The 25,958-nt window shown below is 37.0% G+C and overlaps 2 protein-coding genes and 1 long non-coding RNA gene across 3 annotated transcripts; all 3 read left to right on the forward strand.

The window, feature by feature from the left end:
* Positions 1-471: 471 nt before the first annotated feature.
* On the forward strand, positions 472-1,545 carry LOC136251815 (protein phosphatase 1 regulatory subunit 12C-like). Its single transcript, XM_066044224.1, has one exon. The coding sequence runs from the start codon at positions 502-504 to the stop codon at positions 1,399-1,401; it is 900 nt and encodes a 299-aa protein (XP_065900296.1). The 5' UTR covers positions 472-501; the 3' UTR covers positions 1,402-1,545.
* Positions 1,546-19,673: 18,128 nt separating this feature from the next.
* LOC136251816 (uncharacterized) lies at positions 19,674-21,683 on the forward strand. The gene is made up of 2 exons (XR_010699208.1): positions 19,674-20,063; positions 20,719-21,683. It is a non-coding gene; the product is annotated as an uncharacterized lncRNA (long non-coding RNA).
* Positions 21,684-22,680: 997 nt separating this feature from the next.
* LOC136248387 (protein phosphatase 1 regulatory inhibitor subunit 16B-like) lies at positions 22,681-23,484 on the forward strand. Its single transcript, XM_066040171.1, has one exon. It carries the CDS (start codon positions 22,681-22,683, stop codon positions 23,482-23,484), a length of 804 nt encoding a protein of 267 aa, XP_065896243.1.
* The last annotated feature ends 2,474 nt before the right edge of the window (positions 23,485-25,958 follow it).

Genomic DNA, 25,958 nt, shown 5'->3' on the forward strand with positions numbered 1-25,958 from the left:
TGATAACTTTTGATGTTACCTAACAGCAGCAGTCTTTTCACTCACTTAGATGTGCATTCCCATATGTCTGTAAGTACATTCTTTTTTTCTTTCATAACCTTATGTCCATCCAAACTTGGTAATGTGTTATGCACTAAACTTTAATAGGGGCCACAGCAGCTGTGCACATCTTTGAAATGCATGCAGCTATGAACAGCTGCAGTGGGCAGACGAAGTGATTACTTTTGTGTGAAAGTAAACTCTTGCAGCTATGTAGTGCCTGCCCCTTTGAAGCTTACGTTGAGCACGGGTGCCGCCTTTTAATTATAAATACTGCTTCATGTGTATATTTCATATTCGTGTCGAAGAAAAACTGTAGGTCTATACTGTAAACAGTGCATGACGTCATTGTACGTCCAATGACTTCCGGTAATCATTGTATAAATATGTGAGCGCTTGTCGCTTTCGATCATAACTCTTTCTTAAAGTGAAACTGAGTGAGCGAAATAAAGTGAGATATCAATGATGGAAACAGTGTTTAAGTGCAAGAATTATTCCAGCGGACTGCTGAGTGCGAAGCTTAAAGCTCTAACCTCCCTGAAGAGCACCAAAGCTAAACGAAGGGTCACCTTTCCAGTCAACGTCATGTTGCAACAAGCCATCACTGATGGAGACAAAGAGGAGATCAAGAAAATAATCACCAAACACGGCAAGAGTGTTTTGGATCTTAAAGACCCGACTGGAATGCCACTACTGCATCGTGCCATCTTTGAAGATCAAATTGAGTGTTTTGAGCTGATGGTAAATGAGGGTGCAGATTTGCTTGCAGCAGACGAGGAAGGATGGAACGCGCTGCACGTGGCCGTCTCGTTTGAAGACATGGACGCAGTTGAGCTGCTGCTCCAACACAAGCCAGAACTGATCAATACACGCACCATGGACAGTTTGAGACCAATCAATGTTTGCGAGTCAAACTGTGAACTTTGTGCTTACCTTCTCCAAGCAGAGGTCACATATCTGAAAACCAGATCAGTCACACACTGGGATAGTGCCAACTGCAAACAAGAAGAACTAGAACTATTAAACATTGTAATGAGAGTGAATGAAGAGGACAAGAGGAGCACTAGACAAGTACAACAAAGTGCCCTACACCTGTCAGCAGCTAAGAACTACCTTGGACTAGCTTACTACATGTTGGAGAAACAGTTAGTAACAGTAGACTGTGAGGATTATGAACATTGGACGGCACTTCACTTAGCTGCTCTACATTCCAGCATGGATGTGTTGGTACTACTCATCCAATATGGTGCTAATGTGGAGAAGTTGACCAGTTGCTACAAGAGCCCAGTTGATCTGGCTGATGATGAACTGACATTAGAGTTCTTGAGACGAGGTTCTGAATATATTGAACAAGCTGTGTAATTTATGTAACATATATTTATACCTGTTTTGTTATACTAAATTTTTAATCATTTTCGCTGTCTTTTTTAAAATTCTATTTGTATTTATTTATTGTATTTTTGTGTTCTGTATTGAAAATTTCAAACAAATAATAATTATCATCAAGTCAACAACAAACTTCTGCACTTTGGATCCTTTATGGCTACGGGTAGTGCAGCACTTGGTGGTCATCCATAATGATCAGCTTTTATATGCAAGCAAACTGTATGTACAACTGTATTTATAATCTTCTCCTTAGCCCAAAGTACACTGTGACATGCACATGCATGTATACTGTGCATATACATATGTACATATATATGGAACATGGGTAGTTTTAATGACTGTATGGGGTATGCACACCCCACATGGTCTAATCATGTCATATAGTACACTGCAAATTTTCATTGTCATTTATACCACTTTGCCCTTGCTGGGTTGGACCAGCCATACCACAATAGCTACAATAGATGATTAGCATTAACTGTTTTATTACCTTCTGTAGAAGGAAATTGTTTTGTTTACAATAATAGTTCAACTATGCTATCGGAAGCTACAAATGAATAAAGACTATGTGCAGTAGTGAGTCCTCCCCACAGCTGTGCAGGTTACTAGAAAATGTGTCCTATCATAACTGATCCTATTCATAGCACTGATAGTAGCTAGTTGCACACATGCTTTACATTGTGCTGTAGCTTGTTGTATGAAAGTATTTCTCCATGTAAGGAAGAAACACTTACTAAAATTAAGCCAATTGTATACCATGAGAAATTAATCAACTAGACTAAGAGTAGCTACCACAAATGTACCAGGTAGTGTTATAGCTGTTCCTGTTAATAACACAGATCATGACATGTTCTGATGCAGTACACCTCGTGATGCACTTATATATGCCATCCATGTAAACATTACAAATACTCTAACAGAACATTCATGTGTTGTGTCACTATGCATGAAGTGTATTGTCGAAAACAGCCACTATAAATATGCATTTAGCTAATGTATTTATCAAATCAAAGTATCATTCACTAATTTCAGTCTATATGCAAGTGTACAAACAGTATGCTATAGAGAGGAGGGAGGAGCTGAGATCACGTGTATGCTTTTTTTAATGCTGTTAACATTTTAATAAAATAATATGTAGTATTATCATCTCATGTTTGAAGGATACCCACCCTTTTAACTGTTTCTTAAAAGGGCGGGTAATTTCTATGATGTGTGCACTTATATACCGATTCCTCAAGTCAATTAATAGTGATAGAAATTTTATGATATTGACATGCATCATGATAGTACTTGATTGACAAGTAACTTCATGCATATGTACCACAGCGTGATAAGGAGAAATGCATAAATTATACTTAAGTTTGACATGATCACTATTATGTTATTGTTTGTTTCTAGAAAAGAAGAAAACCGCTAAGTAAAAGGTACACCAATCATGATAGTGGAGAGGCCATTATCATTATTACAATTTTAACAAAATATGATGAAATTCGAAATTTCACAATTATTACCTAGCTCTAGGTAAAACTATGTAGAGTGATTGCTTATGTAAAGGATTTTGTGAAATTAATTGTTGTCTGTGCATACATGTCCCCATTGAGCCACACTTGACTTGGTTGAACTTCTCAATGTATACGTACATAGTTTGAAACCAACAGAATTTGTATAATTTAAAGTTATTATGGCAATATTCAATTGTTTATAGACTCTGTACTGTTGCCATAGCAGGTGCCTTTTATGGAATTGTACAATATCAGGAAGTATCAATCACATTGTTATCCTACTATTGTTATTGACATGAAATTATCTCTATAGTTCAGGAAATTGCATTTTAGCCAGTCAGTGTGGCACAGTTTATAATTTGATGTTTTCCAACATACTCTTTAATCCTTTCATATATGTGTATGTGTTTATAAACTGTCCTGTGTGGTACTCTAACTACTCTTTATATGTGACATCATTTACCTGTTAAATGTGACCATACATGGTAGTCATAGCTACACAGTGTATCCATGAAAATAATAATCATCTTACAGACTAGATCATTTTACAATACTTCCCTTGTAAATGTTCTACTGTTTTCTTTCCTATCTACATAGGTGCATGCCCTGGTTTAATAAGATTATTTAATGTGTCTGTCTGTCTGCATGCAGTGTATTGTCTGTCCACATGACTGTCTGCACCCATGTGTCCATGCTGTTTGTATTGTCTGCATTCATTGTATATAAACTCCTCTCAAGGAGACATCTCACTTGAATAATGTGACACAATCTGTACAATGTTGAATAATTTGCATGTTTGTGTGCTACTGAATCTATATAGTGTATATGGTACGATAGTACTGCATAGTAGGGATCGTGCAGAGCTGGGCTTTTCCAGCCCAAAATATCACCCTAAAACTAGCCTCAATTTCCCTTCATAACAACTTGGCAGTATTAGTTAGGCGCAGTCAAGCCCAAAAATATTTTCAGATTAATCCCAAACCCTTCCAAATAGTTTCTATGAATTTTTTTTAAACTTCTATTTAACGGAATTTTATTCTGACTAACTGATGCCTTCAGCTAAGCATAACTCAACAATGGATATAGCTACAGGCTTGATTTTTTCACTGTTCGACACTGCTTCATCCCGAGATGTGCCACCACAGTATGTACAATGCACACATCATGAACTTTCTTATGTACCCAGTTCTTTTTACTGGCAACACAGGGTGTTCATTTATTCATGATAGCACATTAGTGCCAATAATTTATTTAGTACACGCTGCTGGACTTTCTGGTGCTGGCCGGTATGTGCTAATTTTTTTTGCCCACTTTTGACTTAAACTTAAAAACAGAAAAAAAACCATTGGAAAATTCTAAGCTTGAACCCACCAGCTCCTTTTTCTCAATACACCAGATTCCTGTGCTACCACTGCTACATAGCTGCTAGCTACCTGAATTTTTGACTACTTTAAATTATTTATTTTATTATTATTAACACTTTACAGTGACCAGCACTGAATGTAAGATAGTGGTCTAACCTATATCAAAGAAGATACATGACAGAATTCCATGTATGAATTCCATGAATGTTTTGGCTATACATGGTATACTGTTATTAATTTTTGTCCCAGTCATTTGTGCTGATCTAATTAATATTTCAGTTGCATGAGTTCACACAATGTCTTAATAGTATGATATGTCAATGGTAATGCCTTGAAATGTCAGCACGCTAATAAAACAGATACTTCCAGGTTTTGGAGGCAACACAGTCTGTGCTATGCTGGTCTGGCCTTCAATTATTATTATTATTTTTGTAAAAACGTCCTCTTGAGAGACTTTAATCTTTGTCCTATGAAAGTTGCTACTGAGTCAACTAATACACTATTGCCTGTTGAGGTGCATTGCCATGGTGGTGTTATTGGTACAGGTGTTGTGTCGTAAACATTTCAACTGAATATCAAAATATTAATTTTAGTGTTTTAGATCATGGCAGGAAGTGTCTCTTAATTGTGGTTATATAATATCACCAGTAGACTATTTGACATCTTGTGGTATAGTGGTGTGAGTTAAAGTGAGTTTGTATTGTCAGTATCCACCCTTATCAATACTTCCTGAGATTGGTAGATATTTTCTGTGATTAGCTATTAAAAAATTATAGACTTTTCAAAATGATATCTTTCTCTCCAGTCACAAAGCTAATGAAAATTTTAGCAGTCTGTACTTTCTCCTATCTTTCTCATTAGCCGCCACAAGATGTGTATGAAATGAAGGAAACACTACATATAAGACAGTTTAAACTACAACCCAAGTCATTTATGCATCAAGACTCATCACGGTAGTGAATCACACAGCCAAGAGAGTAAATACGTTTGAGCACTATAGCAAGTAACAGTCTTTCAGATGTTTGCCATTTTTAACACCTCAGCTTATGGATGTACAACAAGCCTTCAACTCAATATCACACACAAGCAATACCTCTATACATCATTCACCTAATACAAAGGAAGGGTAATTCTTTTTTGTCACACATGCCTTAATATAATTGGTTAACCATGCCATCATTTTCGTCTTCCTTAAATCTGAATTATAAAGCCATATGATCACACTTTTTAGGACATTGTCATTTGAGCACATTGTAAAAGTTTCTAACCTGGTAAACATGACAGCCACCTCTTCCATTCCAGCCTCTTGATGACATCCAGTATCCTAATAAATCCAAGCACATGTTGAGAACATAGGTGGTGGAAAAGTAATGTTCTGGTCAATCAATGCTTGTACAACAGATCAAACTGCTCTAATAGAGTAGTCAGCCACTCTAAAAAATATTCACATGCTTTTTGTAAGTTGCTACTTAATTTCTCTGCAACACAATAAAAATAGTCTATTAGCTATCAGTTCCTTCCTGAGAGTATTCCCCTACTATATTTCCAAGGACGACATCCATGTCCAGTGGTGGATCTAGGTGGGTTTCTGATGAAATCCTCTTTTTAAATTTAGCTCATGGCAGTCTAACTAACTTTGTTATTGCTGTATTTACAATTTATTACAACAAAATATCCGGTTATACACTGCATTTCAGTAGCATGTATGTAACTTCTTATATACCACTGCATTAAAAACAATCACAATACTCTAATAGAGCAGTCGACTAACTACTCTAACAATAAAGCAATCAAAACTACAGATTAATAACAACTTTTGTTCTACAGTTAGCTTGTTGTAATTGCTAACTAAAAGTAGCCAATTCTGATCTCAGAGTTTTTAAAATCTCAAAAATTTTCTGGAGGCATGTACTCAGACACCTTATTATACATTTTTTTATTAATCTTAACACCCTTTTAAAATCCTAGATCTACCGCTGAAGCTCCAACTTGGGAATTTCATTGGTAGTGAGACTTGTTACCAACTTGAAATACTAACTGATGATGATGAAGATGAGTCCTTCAGCCACAAACATGTAAATAAATTCATTTTGTATATTATTAAACCATTCAATTCACAGAAATCCTCCATGCAAAAAAAAACAGCTTGGCTATAAAAGAGGTGTATCCATGGAGGTAAAATAGAGGCTGATATCTTAAGCAGCCAAAAATTAATGCTAATACAACCAAGGCCACTTGTTGTTGATTTTATGTTTCAGATCCTCCCACTGCCCAAATTTGGTCATTATTGTGACATCATCTCAAAATGGGAAGAATAACTAGATAAGCTGATGACCCAACTCATATTGGGAAGTTCAGACAGCAGGGTAGTGATTAGTAACAGATCAAAATAATCTAATAGAGCATTCAGCCAGCTCTAATAAAACAGTCACGCGCATATAATGAATTCTAAATAATGAACTACCCTTGGTAGCTTTCCTGATCTGAAGTGTAAAATTAAACATAAGTGGCCTAACTAAAGTTTTAACTATGCACCTTTGTCAGTGACCTGTGTTTTTGTGTTTGATGTAAGCACGGGTCAGTGATAAAAGTCCATCATTCTTGGATATTAGTCCTTTTGGTTGCTATTTTTTAAACTTTCATAGTCATGCATTTTTATAGCCAAGCTGTTTTTGAGTGGAGAAAATATATATTGAAGTCAGGTCACCATCACTGACCCAGATGACTCACTGACTACTGACTAGGATAGCAATCCAGGTCAGACCTGAATTTGACCCAGATATGACCCGGATTAAAGTTGAGGCACATGCTAAACTTTTATTTTGAACACTATGAATTGCTATAGTTGTAGGAGCCAAAGTTAAATGTATAGATGTATTAAACATACAGTAATACAGGCAAGCAGTATTCATCAGTACTCAAGTGAGCATGGCTACAAACTGGATGGCATTTATCTTACGCTTCCCCAATGAGTGATCATTGAAAAAGTAGCAATAAAACTGTATATGGATGATATGAAAGTGGTTGTCTGCTAATGCTTTCAAGATAATTATCTGTGTTGTCCCATAGGTAGGGTTTTCCAAGCACTAAATGATTGAAATACTCTAATAAAGCAGTCACATAGTTTGATTTGAAAATGCTCCCATGCTCTTGCTTCCTTTTTACTTCTTCAGAATATACTCATTTTTGCAATTGTGCAAGATGTTATAATCAGAAGTTAGGGCTGTTAGTGATGATTATTAATTAAGGCTTACTGTATGACAATGGTAGCACTTGCAGTGTGCAAGGCCATGATGCATTTATCACCTAATTTATTTATACCATTGTGGAAGGTAGAACTGTAGAATCAATAACCACAATCATGGCTACATCTTATTGACAGAATTTCAGTGCAAATGTACATGCAATGCATTGAAGCTTCATTTGGCATTGACCTCATTAACAAGACCACTTCATTATTGAGACAATGTAGCTAAAGTAGGCTCCTAACTAAGTAACTATGAGTAACATAATTACCTACAGAGTTTTTGTGTGCAGCACTTGATAAATACTGATTTGGTGTCGTTTATAACCAGTAATGTCCGCAGTGTTGTCTCTGTTATGTATGAACTAATATTTTCCTGGAATACTGGAAAGGTAAATACGTAAAGTGATGATATGAAACTCTATACCAGGTAACATCATCAGATTATGAATATGCTTAGTGCTGTCAGTTATAGGATCAACTATCCAGTGAGATCACCATTGGTATGTCAAATGTGTTGACAACTGACATGGTATAACAATACTACTGCGGCCAATGAATATATATAATTATATTGATAATACAGATGAAGAATCAATTTAGCTATAGCACCCATCCTCCATCCATTAGTGTGGCATGTGTTAAGAAAATTTTCATATTAACAAAGCCCTAACATCATTGTTCAGGTTACTTATCGTTCCATATAGTTTATGAAATTTGGAGGGAGGACAAATAGGTTCAGTGTATAATGGTAAGACCATTTTCACCTGATGTGTTTATACCATTGTGTAAGGTAAACTGTACTACATACAATGAGGGATCATCTCAATATTGTAACAATGTGAAGCTCCAAACATAGCTAAATGTATTTTCATGACCTCATTAATAGTTGTTGAGGTAAACGTTGAAGGTTACCAAATTACTGAGGCTATTCGATTCTTCTTCTTGTTTGTTGAAGATTAACCATGAAATGAAACAATAAAAGTAGCCAATGAAATTCAATACATTTTCTACGTAATTAGGGAATGACATTTCTCATGAAGTCACTTATTTCAGGTAATTGTGGATAGCATAATATTCTGCAGGATTTCTGTGTACAGTACATGACCTGATGTTTGTAGCCAGTAATGTCTGGCGATGTTGTCTCTACTATATGAACTATCATGTTAACATTTTTACTGGAATACTTATTTGTGCAATGAGTGAAATTCTAGATGAAGTTAGTAGATTATGATCATGTCTATATGGGCCCACCACACTAATGGATGTCAGTAATCCCACTGAGGCATCTGGTCCACACTAACTGACTGCACTGGTGTAATTGTCATACTTGCATGGATTCTACTGAACTCATTATTGTTGCATCCACAAGAGGTAGCCTTAATATGGTGGATAGACACACTATACTATACATACACATATTGGGATATTAATTTAGTAAAATGTTCTGGAGTAGTGAGGCTATTATTCTATGATGAAAAATAGGTAGTAGCTATAGGCTGAGAACATGCCTTTTTCCTCTTCAATACAAAGATTCCTAAAACTTTACTGTGTTTAGGTGGAGAAGATTTTATCTATTGTTTCTGTTGCCACCTATAATTCAATGCTTTTGGACTGGCAAGAGATTAACAAGTGTACTCACTGAGCTATAACACACATCAACAGCATCACACAACTGAAATGTTTGATGTGTTTCCCATAATTATATAGCTATATATGGAAATTACGTTAGTGAGTTTTCCCTTATCTGGTCAAACATGGATGCCCATGCACACGATATGATCTATCATGTGTGCTTACTGAAAATGGCAACAGGAGTCACAACCCAGGAAATTCTTTGTGAGCTTATTACTACCATAACCCTGATGTGCTCAAAGCTTAAAGTGTGTCTTTATTTAGGAGGCGCTCTATTCCTTACTTTGTCAATTGTGTGAATGATTTTTGTTTTGTTGTGTTCAGAATGTGCAACAAAGTACTAAGAAAATAGCATTAATTATTACTCCAGAATAATCATTTAGTCCTATATCCTTTAGCAATACTCTAGTAACATTGTCGTAGTGAGTTTGTAGTGAGGTTAGTAGTGAGGTTAGTAGTGTAGAGTGCCTTGATACTCTTCTGAGAAACTGAGGAATGTTGTAATCAACAGTCACTTTGTTTCTTGCCAGTATTACTTGAAGTGTTGTATTACAAGGGAATCCTGTAAATTTGCAGTTGAAGATGGTATTCAGCTAAAATCAAATGTCAAAAGCTTTACTTTGTTGCTAAGTAAAGAGGAATACATATGTACCTAAAGGTTTCATTACAGTGTGTACACTTATACACATGACCGATGATACCCACACTTGGTGATTGAGTCACTGGTGATGTGTGTTTAAGTAATAGATGTGCATTAATACGTAGGTGGTAGATCAGGTATCAATGCTACTATCATGTAGCTCCTCATTAGACTCCATAGTGACTAAGTCTCTTTACACCAACAAACAGAGTCAGTGATGATGCAATTACAACATTAAACTACATATTAGAATACTGGCTGATAAACACATTACTTGTAATAAGCGTTCAGTTATATGTCGATAGTAACTCTCACTAAGGCATGTACATGTATTAAGTATTGGTCATATACCCTTAGCCATCATGTGCCAGTTGTTGAATGTGCTGTAACATACCAATTGTACAAAAATGTACTGAATTGATAATGAAACAGTTACAATTAATTTGAATGGTGGTCTCACATCATATTGTTGATGCTACAATCAAAGGCTGCAACAAAATACGGTATACAGTGTGCATGAACTATGAGTTATGTGTATTGGACATCTAGTCTCTATAACATAAGAAGCCTTGACCTGCACAACACCAGGCAGGTAGCCATTATAAAAGAGGTATCAGTTATAAAGTATGTAAAAAGGATGACTATTCTATACCTGTGTTAAGTGAAATGTGATTGTGTATCAATCATCTCATCAGTGTTTTAATACAATAGTGTTATGTACATATGCAATACCATGGAATTGTGTATACTGTGAAATTTTAGCAACTACACTGACGTATTGTGCCGAATGTAACCCAGTAGTTACAACCTTGTCATAAACTCTTGTGTCACAGTTGTTAAGGTACTACTAATGCCCAAGGTCTAAGACATTATTAACAGAACACAATGAAAGCAAGTAATACCAGCCTTATATGCATAGCACATGTAACATGTCATATCAAATAAAGCCCATGCTACTTTAAATCAAACACTGATACTGTGAAAAGGTATTCCATGTTTGTATTGTTACTGGAATAATGTGATAGTAATGATCATTGATTTGTACCATATTCTACTGTGTATGCATCAGAGGATCATCCTCAGTCTCCATATTGGAGTAGTGTTTGATAACAGTGAAGCTTTCCCTAGTATGGAAGACTGATGATAGTCTTCTAGTGAAGAGGGACATACTGAGTTTCTTTGGTAGTACTGGTTCTAGTACATTGAAGTTGGAAATTTATTCAAAAACTGTATACATAGCCTGAGGTAGTTATAGCCATCACATTTATATGTGATGGTACACACTATAGCTGTGCATCTTGGACTTTTAATAGAAGAAGAATTTCTTGCAAGTCTCTTTATAGCATATATAGAATAACTGCTGAAGTTTTTGATCCTTGAATATGTACATAGGAGACTATTAAGGATTAATTATACAGTGTGATGCTGATCATTTATGAAGTGTACTGTGTTTTGTTAGTCTTCATTGGCTTTACCACTGGTGACAAATGTTCTGATTTATTAGATCGTTATTGTTACACCTATTTGTAATGTCCATATAATAGTTTAGTGTGTACAGAATACACAAAGATTTGTGTGCTGACATTTCAGTGTTCTCATGTATCGTTTACAGATTACCAACAGTGTTCATCACAGAGTGTGTACTGGTGTATGTTGTGCCAAAAATTGTCATCGCAACTGATTGAATGGGCAGGGAAACATTTCTCAACATTAATGTTCTTAAACTATGAGCCTGTAAATCATGATGTGATTACGTATTTCTTGTAATTTTCCTCATAATAACAGTGCAAGTTTGACACTGGTAGTCTTCAATCATCATTTGTGTCTAATAGTATTACACTCTATTAAGTATATATGAGAAAGCAGCTGGTACATTTGCATTCTTGTGTACGTATATATTTACAGAGGTGAATCCATACGTAGTTTAAACAGAGAGATTCCACTCTGAAGCATGACAATGCTGGTAGTAACTTCTAGCATTTCGTAGCAAATAATCACTCTCCAGCAATGCTTCACTGTTATGCCTTACTATTTACACCTTTAGAAATGCAACTTTTTCAGAGCAAAATGTGTAGAAAATAAGTGATTTCTACATTAAACTTCAACAATCTTTGTTGGTTTCTATCTATCTGGGTAAAAGACTTGAAAGCTTGTACATATAGTTGTTGTAGTATGGTTCCAATTGTCATTTGCTAGCTGTTTTCACCTAACATGGGACAACTTCGTAGCTATTATAACCAGTTGGTCTAATCAGTGGCTTATTAGTTTGCAAAACTCTGTTGAGGAACAGTAAATTATTCAAAGTATATGTGACAGGATTGCCTACGTTTTAGTACAGGCCTGTTCCTTCACTATACTACACTATTGATTTCTGACTTTCATAGTTAATAAGTCTGTTTTCAGGGGTTACTTTCTCCTGAGTGCGCCACATTTCTCCTGAGTGTGCCACAATAATTCAGCCTGGTTTACACTCTATGGCTTGCTCTTTCATTCTGATTGTCACTCACCCACCAACCATCAGTGATACTTCTAACCTCATAAAACTAAAATGGCAGGAAAATCTGTACATATACCGTATTCTGTACGTACGTAGTTGGATCACATGCTGAATTAAATAGTACAAATCAATAATTTTCCTTGTGCATGGAAGACTTCTTTTTGCAAATTCATGCAGTCACATATCATACTGTATGGCATCAAAGTATCATTACCAATTTGTTTTTGTGTCCATTTCAATGGTATAACATATCTTAATCTTATTCTATGAAACTATCACATTTGCTCTAGTGTTTCTCATTCCACTCAGGCAGCATTGTTTAGTTCAGTTGCTATGACAACACTATGTCATGATGTATCCAGTTGTTCAAGGTGTAGTTGTATGGGGATCCTGTTTAGGTAACTCAAAGGCTGCAGCATAAGTTGCTGTCAGACCTTCACTGCTGGTGACTGTAAAGCAGTAATAACTTAAACCCTAACCTGTACACCAAGTAGAACATATTGTGGTTGTTGTTCAGGACATTACTTAGTGAATTCTAATGATGATATCTTCTAGAGAATAGAATTATTAGTAAGCTACAACTATCAGAAAACTTCTTATAGTAGTTTGTACAATATAAGCATATACTGTTAATATGCAACAAAGAACAATGATGTGTAGAGCACCACTAAGATGTATTTTCGCTATTGTATGGGGCATGAAGCTTCAAATGTCATCACTACTATACATCAGTAACATTAGTACATAATGTGTTATTGACTGCAGTCATGATCATAGAGGGTAGATGTGTAGTGTCCATCTCTGTTTTTTACTAATTTTTTGCAGTTTAATACTAATACAATATTGGTCAAGTGATGAAGAAGAACATCAAAGTAAACATACAACATGTCACCATTGCTGTTTGTCACATTCCTGTTAGGCTAGAGGATGTTCACTGTTGGGGATTGATGCTTGTCCAGATCTGGAGTCACAGATATGATGGTAGTGATCACACTACACTAACTCCTACTAATCATCCCATCATCATCCACTTTTGATCATATGTGGGTCATTGTATGATTAATGGTGTGTGTGTGTGTGTGTGTGTGTGTGTGTGTGTGTGTGTGTGTGTGTGTGTATGTGTGTGTGTGTGCGTGTGAGAGAGAGAGCGAGTAAGCATGAACAATCAGAATTTCTAAACATGTTGATTTATTTTAAGTAAATTCTGCTAATCAAAAATAGAAATAGTATGTATATTCATCATTTCCAGTAGCGCATGGAACATTATAACAGTCAGAGACCAGTATTACATTGTTGTCACTATTAATGATTGTTATTCGTTCTCAATGCCCACTCTTGATTTTGTACAACTGGGAAATATTATAATGTTTGGTTATTTGCAACAACAGAGATCATTGGGAAAATGTGGTACTATACCTGTTGTACTAGTGGAATAGTAGGGTAGTGTCAGGATGCATCACCTTTCTCAGCTGTAATGTAAGGCTCAAGCTACTCTATCCTAAAATACATAGTGGTGATGTGTAAATGATTATACTAATGACTGTATAATGTAATTTATTGTATCACAATAAATTGAAGTTAACATACCTGCTGTGGGCTGTACCTGCATGCTTATAGTTATAACCTAAACGCAGTGATGTTAAATTAGTCACCAAGATATGCAACTCATAAGTTACGTAGTTTAACAAATTTCGGGTCACGTGAGATGCCATTGCTTTAAAGATTGAATGTACAAAAAACTCCTATGCCATTTTCAGCATGTGCAGTGGAATCTTGCTATATTGAACACATGCCCTGCATCCCAGACGCAAAATTTGTGGCATGTGTACTATCATGTCAGTATAGACTCACTTAGCTGCATGTTTATTTATGCTTGTATGTCTATTTACATGTTTGCTATCTGCTACTATAACTCCACCCCTGAACTTAGTGTGTGCATGCGTGCATGTGTCCGAATGTGCCATTTGTGCCGCATGTGTATTGGTGTTATGTATATTTATTCCTGACATTGTAGGTGTTAAATCTATTAGTATAGTCAGTGTACCATCAAAAATTTTTATTCTGGTAGGGTAATGCAAGCTTGGGCAACTGAGGAAATTTGGAGGAATTTGGGCAAGTTAGATGTTAGTTATGTGCTTGTAAAGCTTCATCAAACATTAACTTGTTTGACATAGCAGCTTTCAATGGTTATGTGTTATGTTTGACTTACTGTTGATAAAGTACTGCGGTTTGATGTGACTTAGCAGTTTGCTATCATCAATTGTTTTGGAAGACCATTCTAAGCTGTAAATGTAATGTTTACCTGCCCTCTTTGTGGAGGAGGCTATTGCCCATCCTATGACTTCCTCAGTTGCCCATTATTCATCCAAACTCATTGTCTTAATGTAGTAACGGTATATCTACAATGTGTAACCAATATCAAAATATTATTGTGTCATAATTATATTGTTACTTGTTGTTACTTGTTGTGTATTGTTATGTACACTTACTGCATGGCTTTACAAAAAATGTTATGTGCTTAGCATTAGGACAAAGTAGGTAATAGAGCTAGGTGTGGTGGAAGGGTGGTGTGTATAGCTAGGCAAATATGCTAGACTGTGTATATACGAGCACATACATGTGTGTGTGTATGTAGAATGGAGTCCTGAATGGGTGGTGGCATTGCCATTACCCCCTGGGGTACATCACAGCAACCAACATGTTAAGTGAAGAACATGTATGCAATGATATCAGTTGTACACTATTAGGAATTATATGTATACTCACGAGATGGTTAATGAAGGCCTTAGATTCTATTAAACTTCTATGACTTTTAAGTAACTAAAATGTGTCGTCAACAGTATATATGGTAAGGATAGTGTGTTGCCATTTGACCTTGTGTGGCCTCATTACTTTTTGAATGTCAAATGGTCATAATGGACAGCTCCACAATACCAGTGTGGTGAGGTAACTACATTATTAGTTTTCTGAAGACTGTAAGAGGAGAATTCCTATGGCACATGTCTCTTATGTGATGTTCACACCTAATTCCTGATTTCATCCATAGCTGCAACTTTAGATTTCTTTTTTTACTATAACATTTTCAGTGATTACTTCCTTTTGTACATAGATGCTGAACATCCAATAACAAGATAAGAAGTGCTCAATAATAGCCACAAGTATAGACTTAATAATGGTATTGGGATTCAACTGTTGTGTTGAATGATGCACCATCTTATTCGAGACAGTCTAGTAATTAGATGATTGAATGTTTCCTGTGCAGATGGCTAAAGCCAGAATATAAACAAGACAAGCTAAAAAATTCTCTACTCCAGCATTATTAGAATAATATACTTCACAGCTGCAGTGAGACAAGATTATCATGCAAGCATGTAGTGGATGTCTAGTTTCTTGTAACAAATGAAATATTGAAATGATGTTAAGGTTACTTCATGGCTCCAATTGTATGTGTGTTTCCATATACTGTTTAGTTTTTAACAGTTTCTTGATCAGCTTTGATTCAGCCAGTAAAGATATTACCTAAAAACAGTACAAAATCACACTCTTTGGGTGAAATAAAATGCAACACTGTTGTAATTGTATATAAATAACAAGACCTTTAATAGTAATTCCTTTTATATGTCAAGCTTTTGTGATACCTTTTGCGATACAGAGTTGAAAGGTTGGAGTTTCTCAATGAGGGAGACCTGTTAACTCAACTGTTAAGACACTATTGTATCAGTGTTGGTTATAATGACAAGAATGATGTAGGTCAGTAATGTGTGGTGTACATTGTGACTACCCATTACCATACACTATGATGGGACTATTACTAGACAGATGCTAAAAGCATTGTGGGACGAGCCTGATCTATAGCTAAAAGACTTGTATAGCTAGCTATACACATTAGGGATGCAACAATACAGGTAAACGGTAATGAATGATTTGAAATTTGATGTCTCTCCCTTGGATCTTCAAGTGCTGTTTCAGAATGTTCCGCATTCATAGCATCACGTCTATATACGTCTATAATTTTCCCTCCTCCTAGCAAATCTATATGAAAAGTATAATCAATTTTTATTATGTGATGAGCTATATCAAGAAACATGTAAGCAAGTCGGGTTTTTGCCTAGTGGGTCACATAAAATCCCATATTCAAAGAAACAGTATAGTCAGCTTATTACTGACTTATGTTGACATGCAATATAGATGGCTATCAACACAGCCTCACTTAGTTTATTGAAAGTACTTAATACACAGTTCTTTGATTAATACCATACCTGTTTCACTGCCCGTACAAAAGTCTCAATAGTAGCAGTGAAATTTATCCCGTATTTCACTGACAGCAGTGAAAAAGTTGTAATTGCAATTTCATTGGCTAGAATTTATGTTTGTCTTTCCTCCTCGGTTTCATCAATCTGTTGTAAAGTTCTAGAGCACATCATCTATTCTTCCATCAGCTCTCATTTGGAAAATCATCAACTTATTTGAGAAGAACAGCATGGTTTTCAGAAAAATAAGTCCTGTGAAACACAACTGATCTACACAATTCATGAATTTGCAACAATACTTAATGATGGTGGAGAAGTGGATGCTTTATTTCTTGACTTTAGCAAAGCTTTCGATAAAGTTCCACATGTAAGACTTCTTCAAAAACTTGAGCATTACAGAATTTGTCCACAGCTTGTCAATTGGATAAAAGATTTTCTTGGACAAAGACAACAGCAAGTAGTTCTGAATGGTGTAACTAGTGAGCAGTGTGAAGTTATCTTTGGCGTACCGCAAGGTACAGTACTTGGCCCTTTACTATTTACTTGTTTTATTAACGACCTACCAGCTCTAGTGAACTCTCAGATACGACTCTACGCAGATGATATACTTATTTTTAGACCGATTTATTCAAATGAAGACACTTTAGTATTGCAGAGAGACCTTGATGCCATAGTGAGGTGGAGTGAAGACTGGCAAATGTTTTTCAACCTTAGCAAATGTGTACACCTCAAGGTCACTAACAGGATATTAACAACTAACTCAACATATTTTCTGAAACAACATCAAATTTGTAGATCTACCAGTGCCACTTACCTGGGAGTAACAATAGATGAACACCTGAAATGGACAAACCATATCCAACATGTTACCTGTAAAGCAAACTCAGCCAATGCCTTTTTGCGACGTAATATTAGCTCTTGCACTCAACAAACTAAGAAGCTGTGTTATCTAGCAATGGTACGTCCTATCTTAGAGTATGCATCAACTGTCTGGTCTCCATACACTAACAGTAGCATCTACAAGTTAGAAATGGTCCAACGAAGAGCTGCAAGGTTTAATACAAACAATTATTCACCCTGGGCTAGTGTAACTGAGATACTAGATCACCTGAATCTACCAACTCTTGAACAGCGACGGAACAATTTGAAGCTAGTTATGATGTATAAAATGGTGCATAGACAAGTTCACATCGATAATGGAACCTATATATTTAATCCCAACAGCAAGCCAAACACGAGGTCACGATCAACGATTTTTGCAGCCACACTCCAGAATTGATTCTTACCTTTATTCTTATTACCCCTCTACAATTAAATTATGGAATAACCTATCTAGCAATACTGTGGAATCACCTACCTTAAACACATTTAAACAATGTATTAATTATAGCTAAGTACAATCACTACAATTTTATTCTTAATTTAATCTGTTGTACTATATACTCCATATGGAGGTTTCTGTACAGTAAACAAATAATAATAAAATAATAATAATAATTCTCTCTCTCTCTCTTCTGAGCTTATCGCGCTCCCTTCTTCTTTTGAGCCTTTCTTCTCTCTGTTCTGCACTTTCAACACTCGCCATGGTCACATCGCGCCACGTGCAATAAAAGTGACCACTGTAAATTTTTGGAAACTGAATGTGACGGTCCCGACTACCAACAGTGTGGGATTTTCCGTGTTCTTTGCGTAAACGTTTGGGAATGCGACGATCGTACGGTCCAATGGAGTACTAACAGTGTGGGACTTTCCGTGTTCTTTGCGTAAACGTTTGGGAACGCAAAAGTCGTACGACGGTCCAATGGACTACTAACAGTGTGGGACTTTCCGTGTTCTTTGCGTAAACGTTTGGGAACGCGACGATCGTACGGTCGAATAGAGTACTGCAATTGTGGGACTCGCTCAGGCTCACCCCAAATAATACTAAATGGTTTATGATATTTATCTCTGTGTGTCTCCAATGTGTCTCTCGGCAGTTCTTACACATGGGAGGTACTTCAGAGCCACACACACATAAATGCATGTACATGCACATACAACATACACCACATGCACATCCAGAAAGCAGAGAATCCATTGTTACAAAGTCTTAGCTGCCACCACCATCCTTTGTGTGAATTTACAATGAGAGGCTTACAAAGTTGGTGTGTACCAAGTGATACCATGCACGTAGAAGAGTCTAACCTTATTGACCCTAATCTGTATAGCTAGCCATTGCACCATTAGAAGGTGCTGACCATCAATATATTATGCTAACCCGGACACAAACATGGCTTTATTTTTAAAAATGACATAACTGATACACCTATAGTAGACTTCATGATGTGTAGGAATTGAAGACTCATTTATCAGTTATTTTGATGACAAGCTTAAATTATTCTCCATACCCATGCAGACTTCACATTCAACTTTGTCTGTTGTATTTCTTCTGACAGGTTTCAACGTTACACACAGATAAAATATTTCTCTACATTTGCAGATGATGTGATTTCCAGAAGAAGTTCAATACTTTTTGAATTTATACTCACATCACATCAATGTATAATGATAGTTATTTATTTTTTAAAACTTTCACAAAAAAATTGCTTTCATAAATTGTTTACGTATTTCTCCATTAGGGAACCTTATTATTATTATTATATTTTATAATTGTAAGACTCATGTGCATGAGCATAGTACAATGATTAGTTACAAATTAAATTAGAATGTAAGTAAATAAGTAAGTAAATTAATTAAGTATAAGTAATTAAGTAAGTAAATTAATTACCTTTCTAAAATGTCCATGATCATTATATTCTAGCATAATTGTTTTAATTGGCAATCCATTAATGGTTAATTAATGTTTAGCAGTTAACACTCAGAAACAATGAACAGTCTGATGTCCACAATTGATCATGCATTCCATATATTTGTGATATATTGTTGATAGCTTATCACTCACTTGATGTTTATCTGACATTAACCAGGTGTGGTTGAGTAGTTACCACTGCTGATGTTTTATATGACATCTCCTTTATAGGTTATGCTAGACTAAATTCTGACAATTGTCTCAAGGTATATGCATGTCCACACATCCTACATTACATAACCTTACTTAGAGTAGCTAGTATACAGTTTTGTGTGTATATACAATGTATGATGTTGATGTTAGCTATTAGTGTACAGAGGCCACACATGTGAGTTAGTTACACTGAAATTGATGTACATTCGAGGGGTCCGCCACTCAGGATTATGATCGACGTGATTCGGAATCACCGCGTAATTCCAGTTGATTCCTAAATTCCGAACGTTGAATCCTCTGATTCCTCGCGATTCCTTTATTCCGTCTAATTCCAAAAGGGATTCCTATAATTCCATATGATTCTAATAATTCCGGCTGATTCCAAGGCTGATTCTGTAATTCCAAGTTGATTCCACGATTCCCTAGAATGGATTCTGTACTATAGGCGAGCCAGAATGGTGAATATCACAGTGTATCACTTTAGCTACCTCTGCTGAACCTACTGGTGAGTATTGAAGTCATGTTAAGTTCCACCCGGCATGGACTCTAGCCGCTGCGAGCCGCTAGAAATTCGCTGGCAATAGCCTATTTTTATTTATTTGTTTTATCATTACTGGGCAGGCAGCTCTATATTTCTGCGTCTGGCAAAAGTGTCAGTGGACACCGTCACAACACTAGCTAACCCTGATGAAAGACCTTAAACTGGATCACATCTTTCCTGACTGGACGTACACAGAGTGTTGTGTGTGGTGGTTGCACTTCCACCCCCTGTGATGTTTTGAGTGGTGTCCCACAAGGTTCTGTACTAGGGCCTCTGCTATTTTTTACATACATAAATGATATCAATATGCTACTCATACTACACAGCTATTTGCACAGCCACCAAGATGTAGAGTTTCTTTTACTCAAAAGCATTTTAGATCTCAAGCTGCCCACTGGTGGAATGCAGTTCCTAACGACATGTTAATATCTCCAACTTTTCAGGACGATTTATTTTCTTATTTGTGTAAAATTTGTTGATGAATTTTATGTTTATAAATTATTTGCTTAATTGTTTTGTATGTGCTGTGTGTGTGTTGTAATTTTTTGTTCAGTGTTTGTGTGTGTGCAGTTGTAATTTATATGTGTATATGTATGCTATTATTGTGTTTCCTCCTCAGTCAGGGAAGAATGGCATTGCCGACTGACTTGAGGCTAATTTAAAAGTCAAATCGATATCACTAACGAATTAAGTTCTATTTGTCGCTTATACGCTGATGACTGCATTCTATATAGGAGAATTGATAGTTTAACAGATGTTAAAGATTTGCAAGATGATTTACAGATATTGGAGCTATGGGAGAAAAAGTGGAAAGTGTCTTTCAATGTTGACAAATGTGTGGTTGTATCTATACCTCTTAAACGAAACCCTATATACTCCAGTTACCTGCACCTTCATGGAGAACAACTTACTGTGGTTCAGTGTGCCAAGTACCTGGGAGTCTCAATTGATTCAAAATTATCTTTTAACCAACATGTGGACAATGTGTGCAAAAAGGAAAACTCTGTATTAAGTTTTGTGAGGAGAAATTTTGCAAACTGCTCCTGTAAAATCAAAGAATCGACCTGTTTCTTACTTACGTCAAGCCCACAATGGAATATGCAGCTGCAGCATGGGCTCCTTACAGCAGACGGTCAAAAAACAAACTTGAGTCTGTGCAAAGATGTGCAGCTCGCTTTGTAATGAATGTTTAATATCAAACCAGCAGTGTATCAAACATGTTATCACGTCTTAACTCGAGCACCATTGAAACTCATCTCAAACATTTAAGGCTTCAGATGTTCCATAAAATTATTCATAGCATTGCGGATGTATCACTTCCTGATTATATAGCTCATAGATCAAGGTATACCAGAAGCAGTGAACTTAAATTTATACAGCCAGACACAGCTATTGATTCTTATAAATACAGTTTCTTTCCTGCTTCAATTTGATTGTGGAACACTCTACCTAGTGATATAAATTGTGACAATATAGATACTTTTAAGGAACTTCTGAAACATATTACATTGTAATTTATTTTTATAGCTTATATTTGTAGCCTCATGATTTTACATCTATATTGTAATATACTCACCCATATGAGTTCTGCAATAATTATAGTAAGAATGTATTGCAATTCATTAACAAGCTAGTTAGCTAAGGGTTAGTATAAGTCTCGTTGGGAACACCGGATCCGGGCCCCACTGAGAACTTGTAGGAGCTGTTATTGAAAATTGTTAGATTACAGGATGTTCTGGAATCCGGGTAACCTCGATCCAACAGCCAGCCGACGGAGAATGAATTAGCTAGTATATAGTGGCTGTAGTTGGCTGCTTCTGCGACGGCTCGCACTCACTCGCGAAGACTTAAACCTCACTAGAAACGCACAGGAACACGCACTGTAATACACGTAGGCGTATACACAAAGTGTAAAACCAGGTGCAAAACAAGTGAGAGTTAGCGCCTTTAGCTTATGAGTGTGTTAACGGTAATTTACGATATAATTTTCATAACATTTATTTCAAAATATTTCTAATTACAAAGTTGATTCCGCTTCAGATTCCCATAATTCCATGATTCCTTGATTGATTCCAGTGATTCCTGAGGTCTTCGACGTGATTCCGAATCGTGGCGGACCCCTCGTGTACATTACATGCCTGTGTAGTTATTGTCCTCCACATGATTACGATCCTGGGATAGCTATACCTATAGCTAGCTACGCACGTGCAGTGACTGCTTTAAACATTCAAAAGGGTACAGCGGATTTCTCTTGCGTTCGAATCTTCGTATTCCGTATTGTGCACGTGCCTTCACTTTAAAAGCCTGACACGTGCACAATACGGGCTACGCAAAAGTCGAACGCAAGAGAAATCCGCTGTACGAGTCGAATGGAGTTTCTCGTTGATGTATTTGTAAGAAACTGCTGATTCTAGATTATAGATCAAGCTCGGCAGTGTATCTAAGAAGCCAAAACCTTAGACTAAGCAGTATGGCTTTGATGGTATAATAAGTGACGTCATATATGATTGGGTTCTGGTATTCGCAGTATAAAAACGTGTCGGATCATTATTAGCTAACTCTTTTTTTGACGAAGATAATGATGGAAAATGTGCATAAATGCAAGAACTACTCCAGCGGAGCGCTGAGTGGGAAGTTTAAAGCTTTAACCTCAATGAAGAGCGCCAAGGCTAAACGAAGGGTCACTTTCCCAGTCAACGTCATGTTGCAACAAGCCATCACTGATGGAGACAAAGAAGAGATCAGGAAAATAATCACTAAACACGGCAAGAGTGTCTTGGATCTTAAAGACCCGACTGGAATGCCGCTGTTGCACCGTGCCATCTTTGAGGATCAATTTGAGTGTTTTGAACTGATGGTAAATGAGGGTGCAGATTTGTTTGCAGCAGACGAGGAAGGATGGAACGCGTTGCACGTGGCTATCTCGTTTGAAGACATGGACGCGGTTGAGCTGCTACTCCAACACAAGCCAGAGCTGATCAATACTCGCACCATGGACAGTTTGAGACCGATCAATGTTTGCGAGTCAAACTGTGAACTTTGTGCTTACCTTCTCCAGGCAGAGGTGAAACATCTGAAAACAAGATCAGTTACACACTGGGATAGTGCCAACTGCAAACGAGAAGAACTAGAACTATTGAACATTGTAATGAGAGTGAATGAAGAAGACGAGAGGAGCACTAGACAAGTACGACAAAGTGCCCTACACCTGTCAGCAGCTAAGAACTACCTTGGACTGGCTTACTACATGTTGGAGAACCAGTTAGTAACAGTAGACTGTGAGGATTATGAACATTGGACGGCACTTCACTTAGCTGCTCTACATTCCAGCATGGACGTGTTGGTACTACTCATCCAATATGGTGCTAATGTGGATAAAAAATAAATAAATAAAAAATATCCACATGCTTTTTATAAGTTGCTACTTAATTTCTCTACAACACAATAAAAATAGTCTATTAGCTATCAGTTCCTCCCTGAGAGAATTCCCCGTATACTTCCAAGGACGACATCCATGTCCAGTGGTGGATCTAGGTGGGTTTCTGATGAAACCCTCTTTTTAAATTTAGCTCATGGCAGTCTAACTAACTTTGTTATTGCTGTATTGACAATTTATTATAACAAAATATCCGGTTATACCACTGTATTTCAGTAGCATGTATGTAACTTCTTATATACCACTGCATTAAAAACAATCACAATACTCTAATAGACCAGTCGACTGATTACTCTAACAATAAAGCAATCAAAACTACAGATTAATAACAACTTTTGTTCTACAGTTAGCTCGTTGTAATTGCTAACTAAAAGTAGCCAATTCTGATTTCAGAGTTTTTAAAATCTCAAAATTTTCTGGAGGCATGTACTCAGACACCTTATTATACATTTTTTATTAATCTTAACACCCTTTTTAAATCCTAGATCTACCACTGAAGCTCCAACTTGGGAATTTTATTGGTAGTGAGACTTGTTACCAACTTGAAATACCAACTGATGATGATGAAGATGAGTCCTTCAGCCACAAACATGTAAATAAATTCATTTTGTATATTATTAAACCATTCAATTCACAGAAATCCTCCATGCAAAAAAAAACAGCTTGGCTATAAAAGAGGTGTATCCATGGAAGTAAAATAGAGGCTGATATCTTAAGCAGCCAAAAATAAATGCTAATACAACCAAGGCCACTTGTTGTTGATTTTATGTTTCAGATCCTCCCACTGCCCAAATTTGGTCATTATTGTGACATCATCTCAAAATGGGAAGAATAACTAGATAAGCTGATGACTCAACTCATATTGGGAAGTTCAGACAGCAGGGTAGTGATTAGTAACAGATCAAAATAATCTAATAGAGCATTCAGCCAGCTCTAATAAAACAGTCACGTGCATATCAAGACACACGGTAGTGTGTCGTGCGGCCGGTGTGTCGTGCGGCCAAGAAAGCCGGCGACCACACCGTGAGTATATTTACAGGAAGAAAGAAAACAGCCTTTTCACGCATGCATAGCTCCATGGCCTCTTCTCCAAAGCACACTATTTTTGCATTATAGCTGTCCCCCAGGTAGGGTACGCCACACAGCAAGTTAGACTAAATTCGCAACAGCCATTTGCGAGATATGGGCGTCCAAAATTTCGTTTTAATTGCTTCGTTTTTTTCTTCTTATGCCGTACGGGGGGCTACGGCATAAGAAGAAAAAAACAATTCAATAATTCCCTACGGCATAAGAAATATAACAATTCCCTTCGATTGTGGGAATCGTAATGGTCGATTCTCTCCCTGGTTTTCCGGAGAGTCGCTCAACTCTGGAGGCCGTCGACATAGTATGTGGGACTTTGCAAGCGAAGTTGATAACCAAGGAACTGTCCAGTGGCACCAGTCGTTGTGTTCGGCTCAATGGGGACCTTTTGACTCCATGTGACCTTCAACGCAAAGCGGGTAAAGCTTCTTCTAAGAACTGGAAGACAACCATTCGCTACCAAGACCAGCCCATATCGAAGTTTTTGGTGTCTTATCGTGATGAGATGGGCAGGCGTCGTTGCCGTTTTGAACCAAATGCGACACTCCAGGCCAGCTCGAGGGCCAGTTTGGATCCGCAGAGTTCAATTCTCCGGGAAGAAAGTCCCTCATCCGTCGCGCAGGTTGACGAGGAGGAAGAACCTAACGCCCCCTGCTTGACTTCTAACAACTCCAACGACATTCTAATGAACAATTCGTCAGTTGTTGATCTACCTGATTTTCAACCTGTAGTTCAGCCTAACTTTCAGTGGGGGAATCTTGATGGAAGCTGTTTTATCTCAGAATTGGATAAAGTTTATTTGGAAGTGATACATTGGAAGAAGAACAGTTTTACAGTTCCACGGGGTTCAGCTGGTAAGGCTTTTGTACTTGAACTGGCTCGTTTGTTTCGTGCTGTAGGTGAGGGTTCTTCCCTGGAATCTGTCGCCCTTAAGGCAATTGTTGTGGTTTGTATATTACTGCTCCAGAAGCCAAGCCGCACATCTAAGGACAAGGATCACACTCTCCTATTGGAGCAGCGGCTGAAACAGTGGAAGGATGGGAATCTACTTGAACTGGTTACTGAGGGAGGAGCTATACAGGGTCGTCTCAAGAGCCATTTACCAAAACTAAGTGAGGCACAACTTGTACGTAACTTTTCTAAGCTAATGTTTGAGGGTAAAACCAAGGCTGCTTTACGATTGGTCTCAGGTTACCAACGTGGTGGAGTTCTAAACTTGGATGAGATAGCTGATTCTGCTTCTCCCGGCCATTGTGTTCGCGATGTTCTGCGGGCTAAACATCCTCCAGCTCAGCCTTTGGATCCTAAGTGTCTTCTACAGCATTGGGTTGACCCACCAT

The sequence above is a fragment of the Dysidea avara genome, chromosome 3 (assembly GCF_963678975.1).
Source record: "Dysidea avara chromosome 3, odDysAvar1.4, whole genome shotgun sequence".
Lineage (NCBI taxonomy): Eukaryota > Metazoa > Porifera > Demospongiae > Dictyoceratida > Dysideidae > Dysidea > Dysidea avara.

What these genes read in the sequence shown, in the direction of transcription:
- LOC136248387 (XM_066040171.1), top strand. Translation starts at nt 22,681, where the DNA reads ATGGAAAATGTGCATAAATGCAAGAACTACTCCAGCGGAGCGCTGAGT.
- LOC136251815 (XM_066044224.1), top strand. Translation starts at nt 502, where the DNA reads ATGATGGAAACAGTGTTTAAGTGCAAGAATTATTCCAGCGGACTGCTG.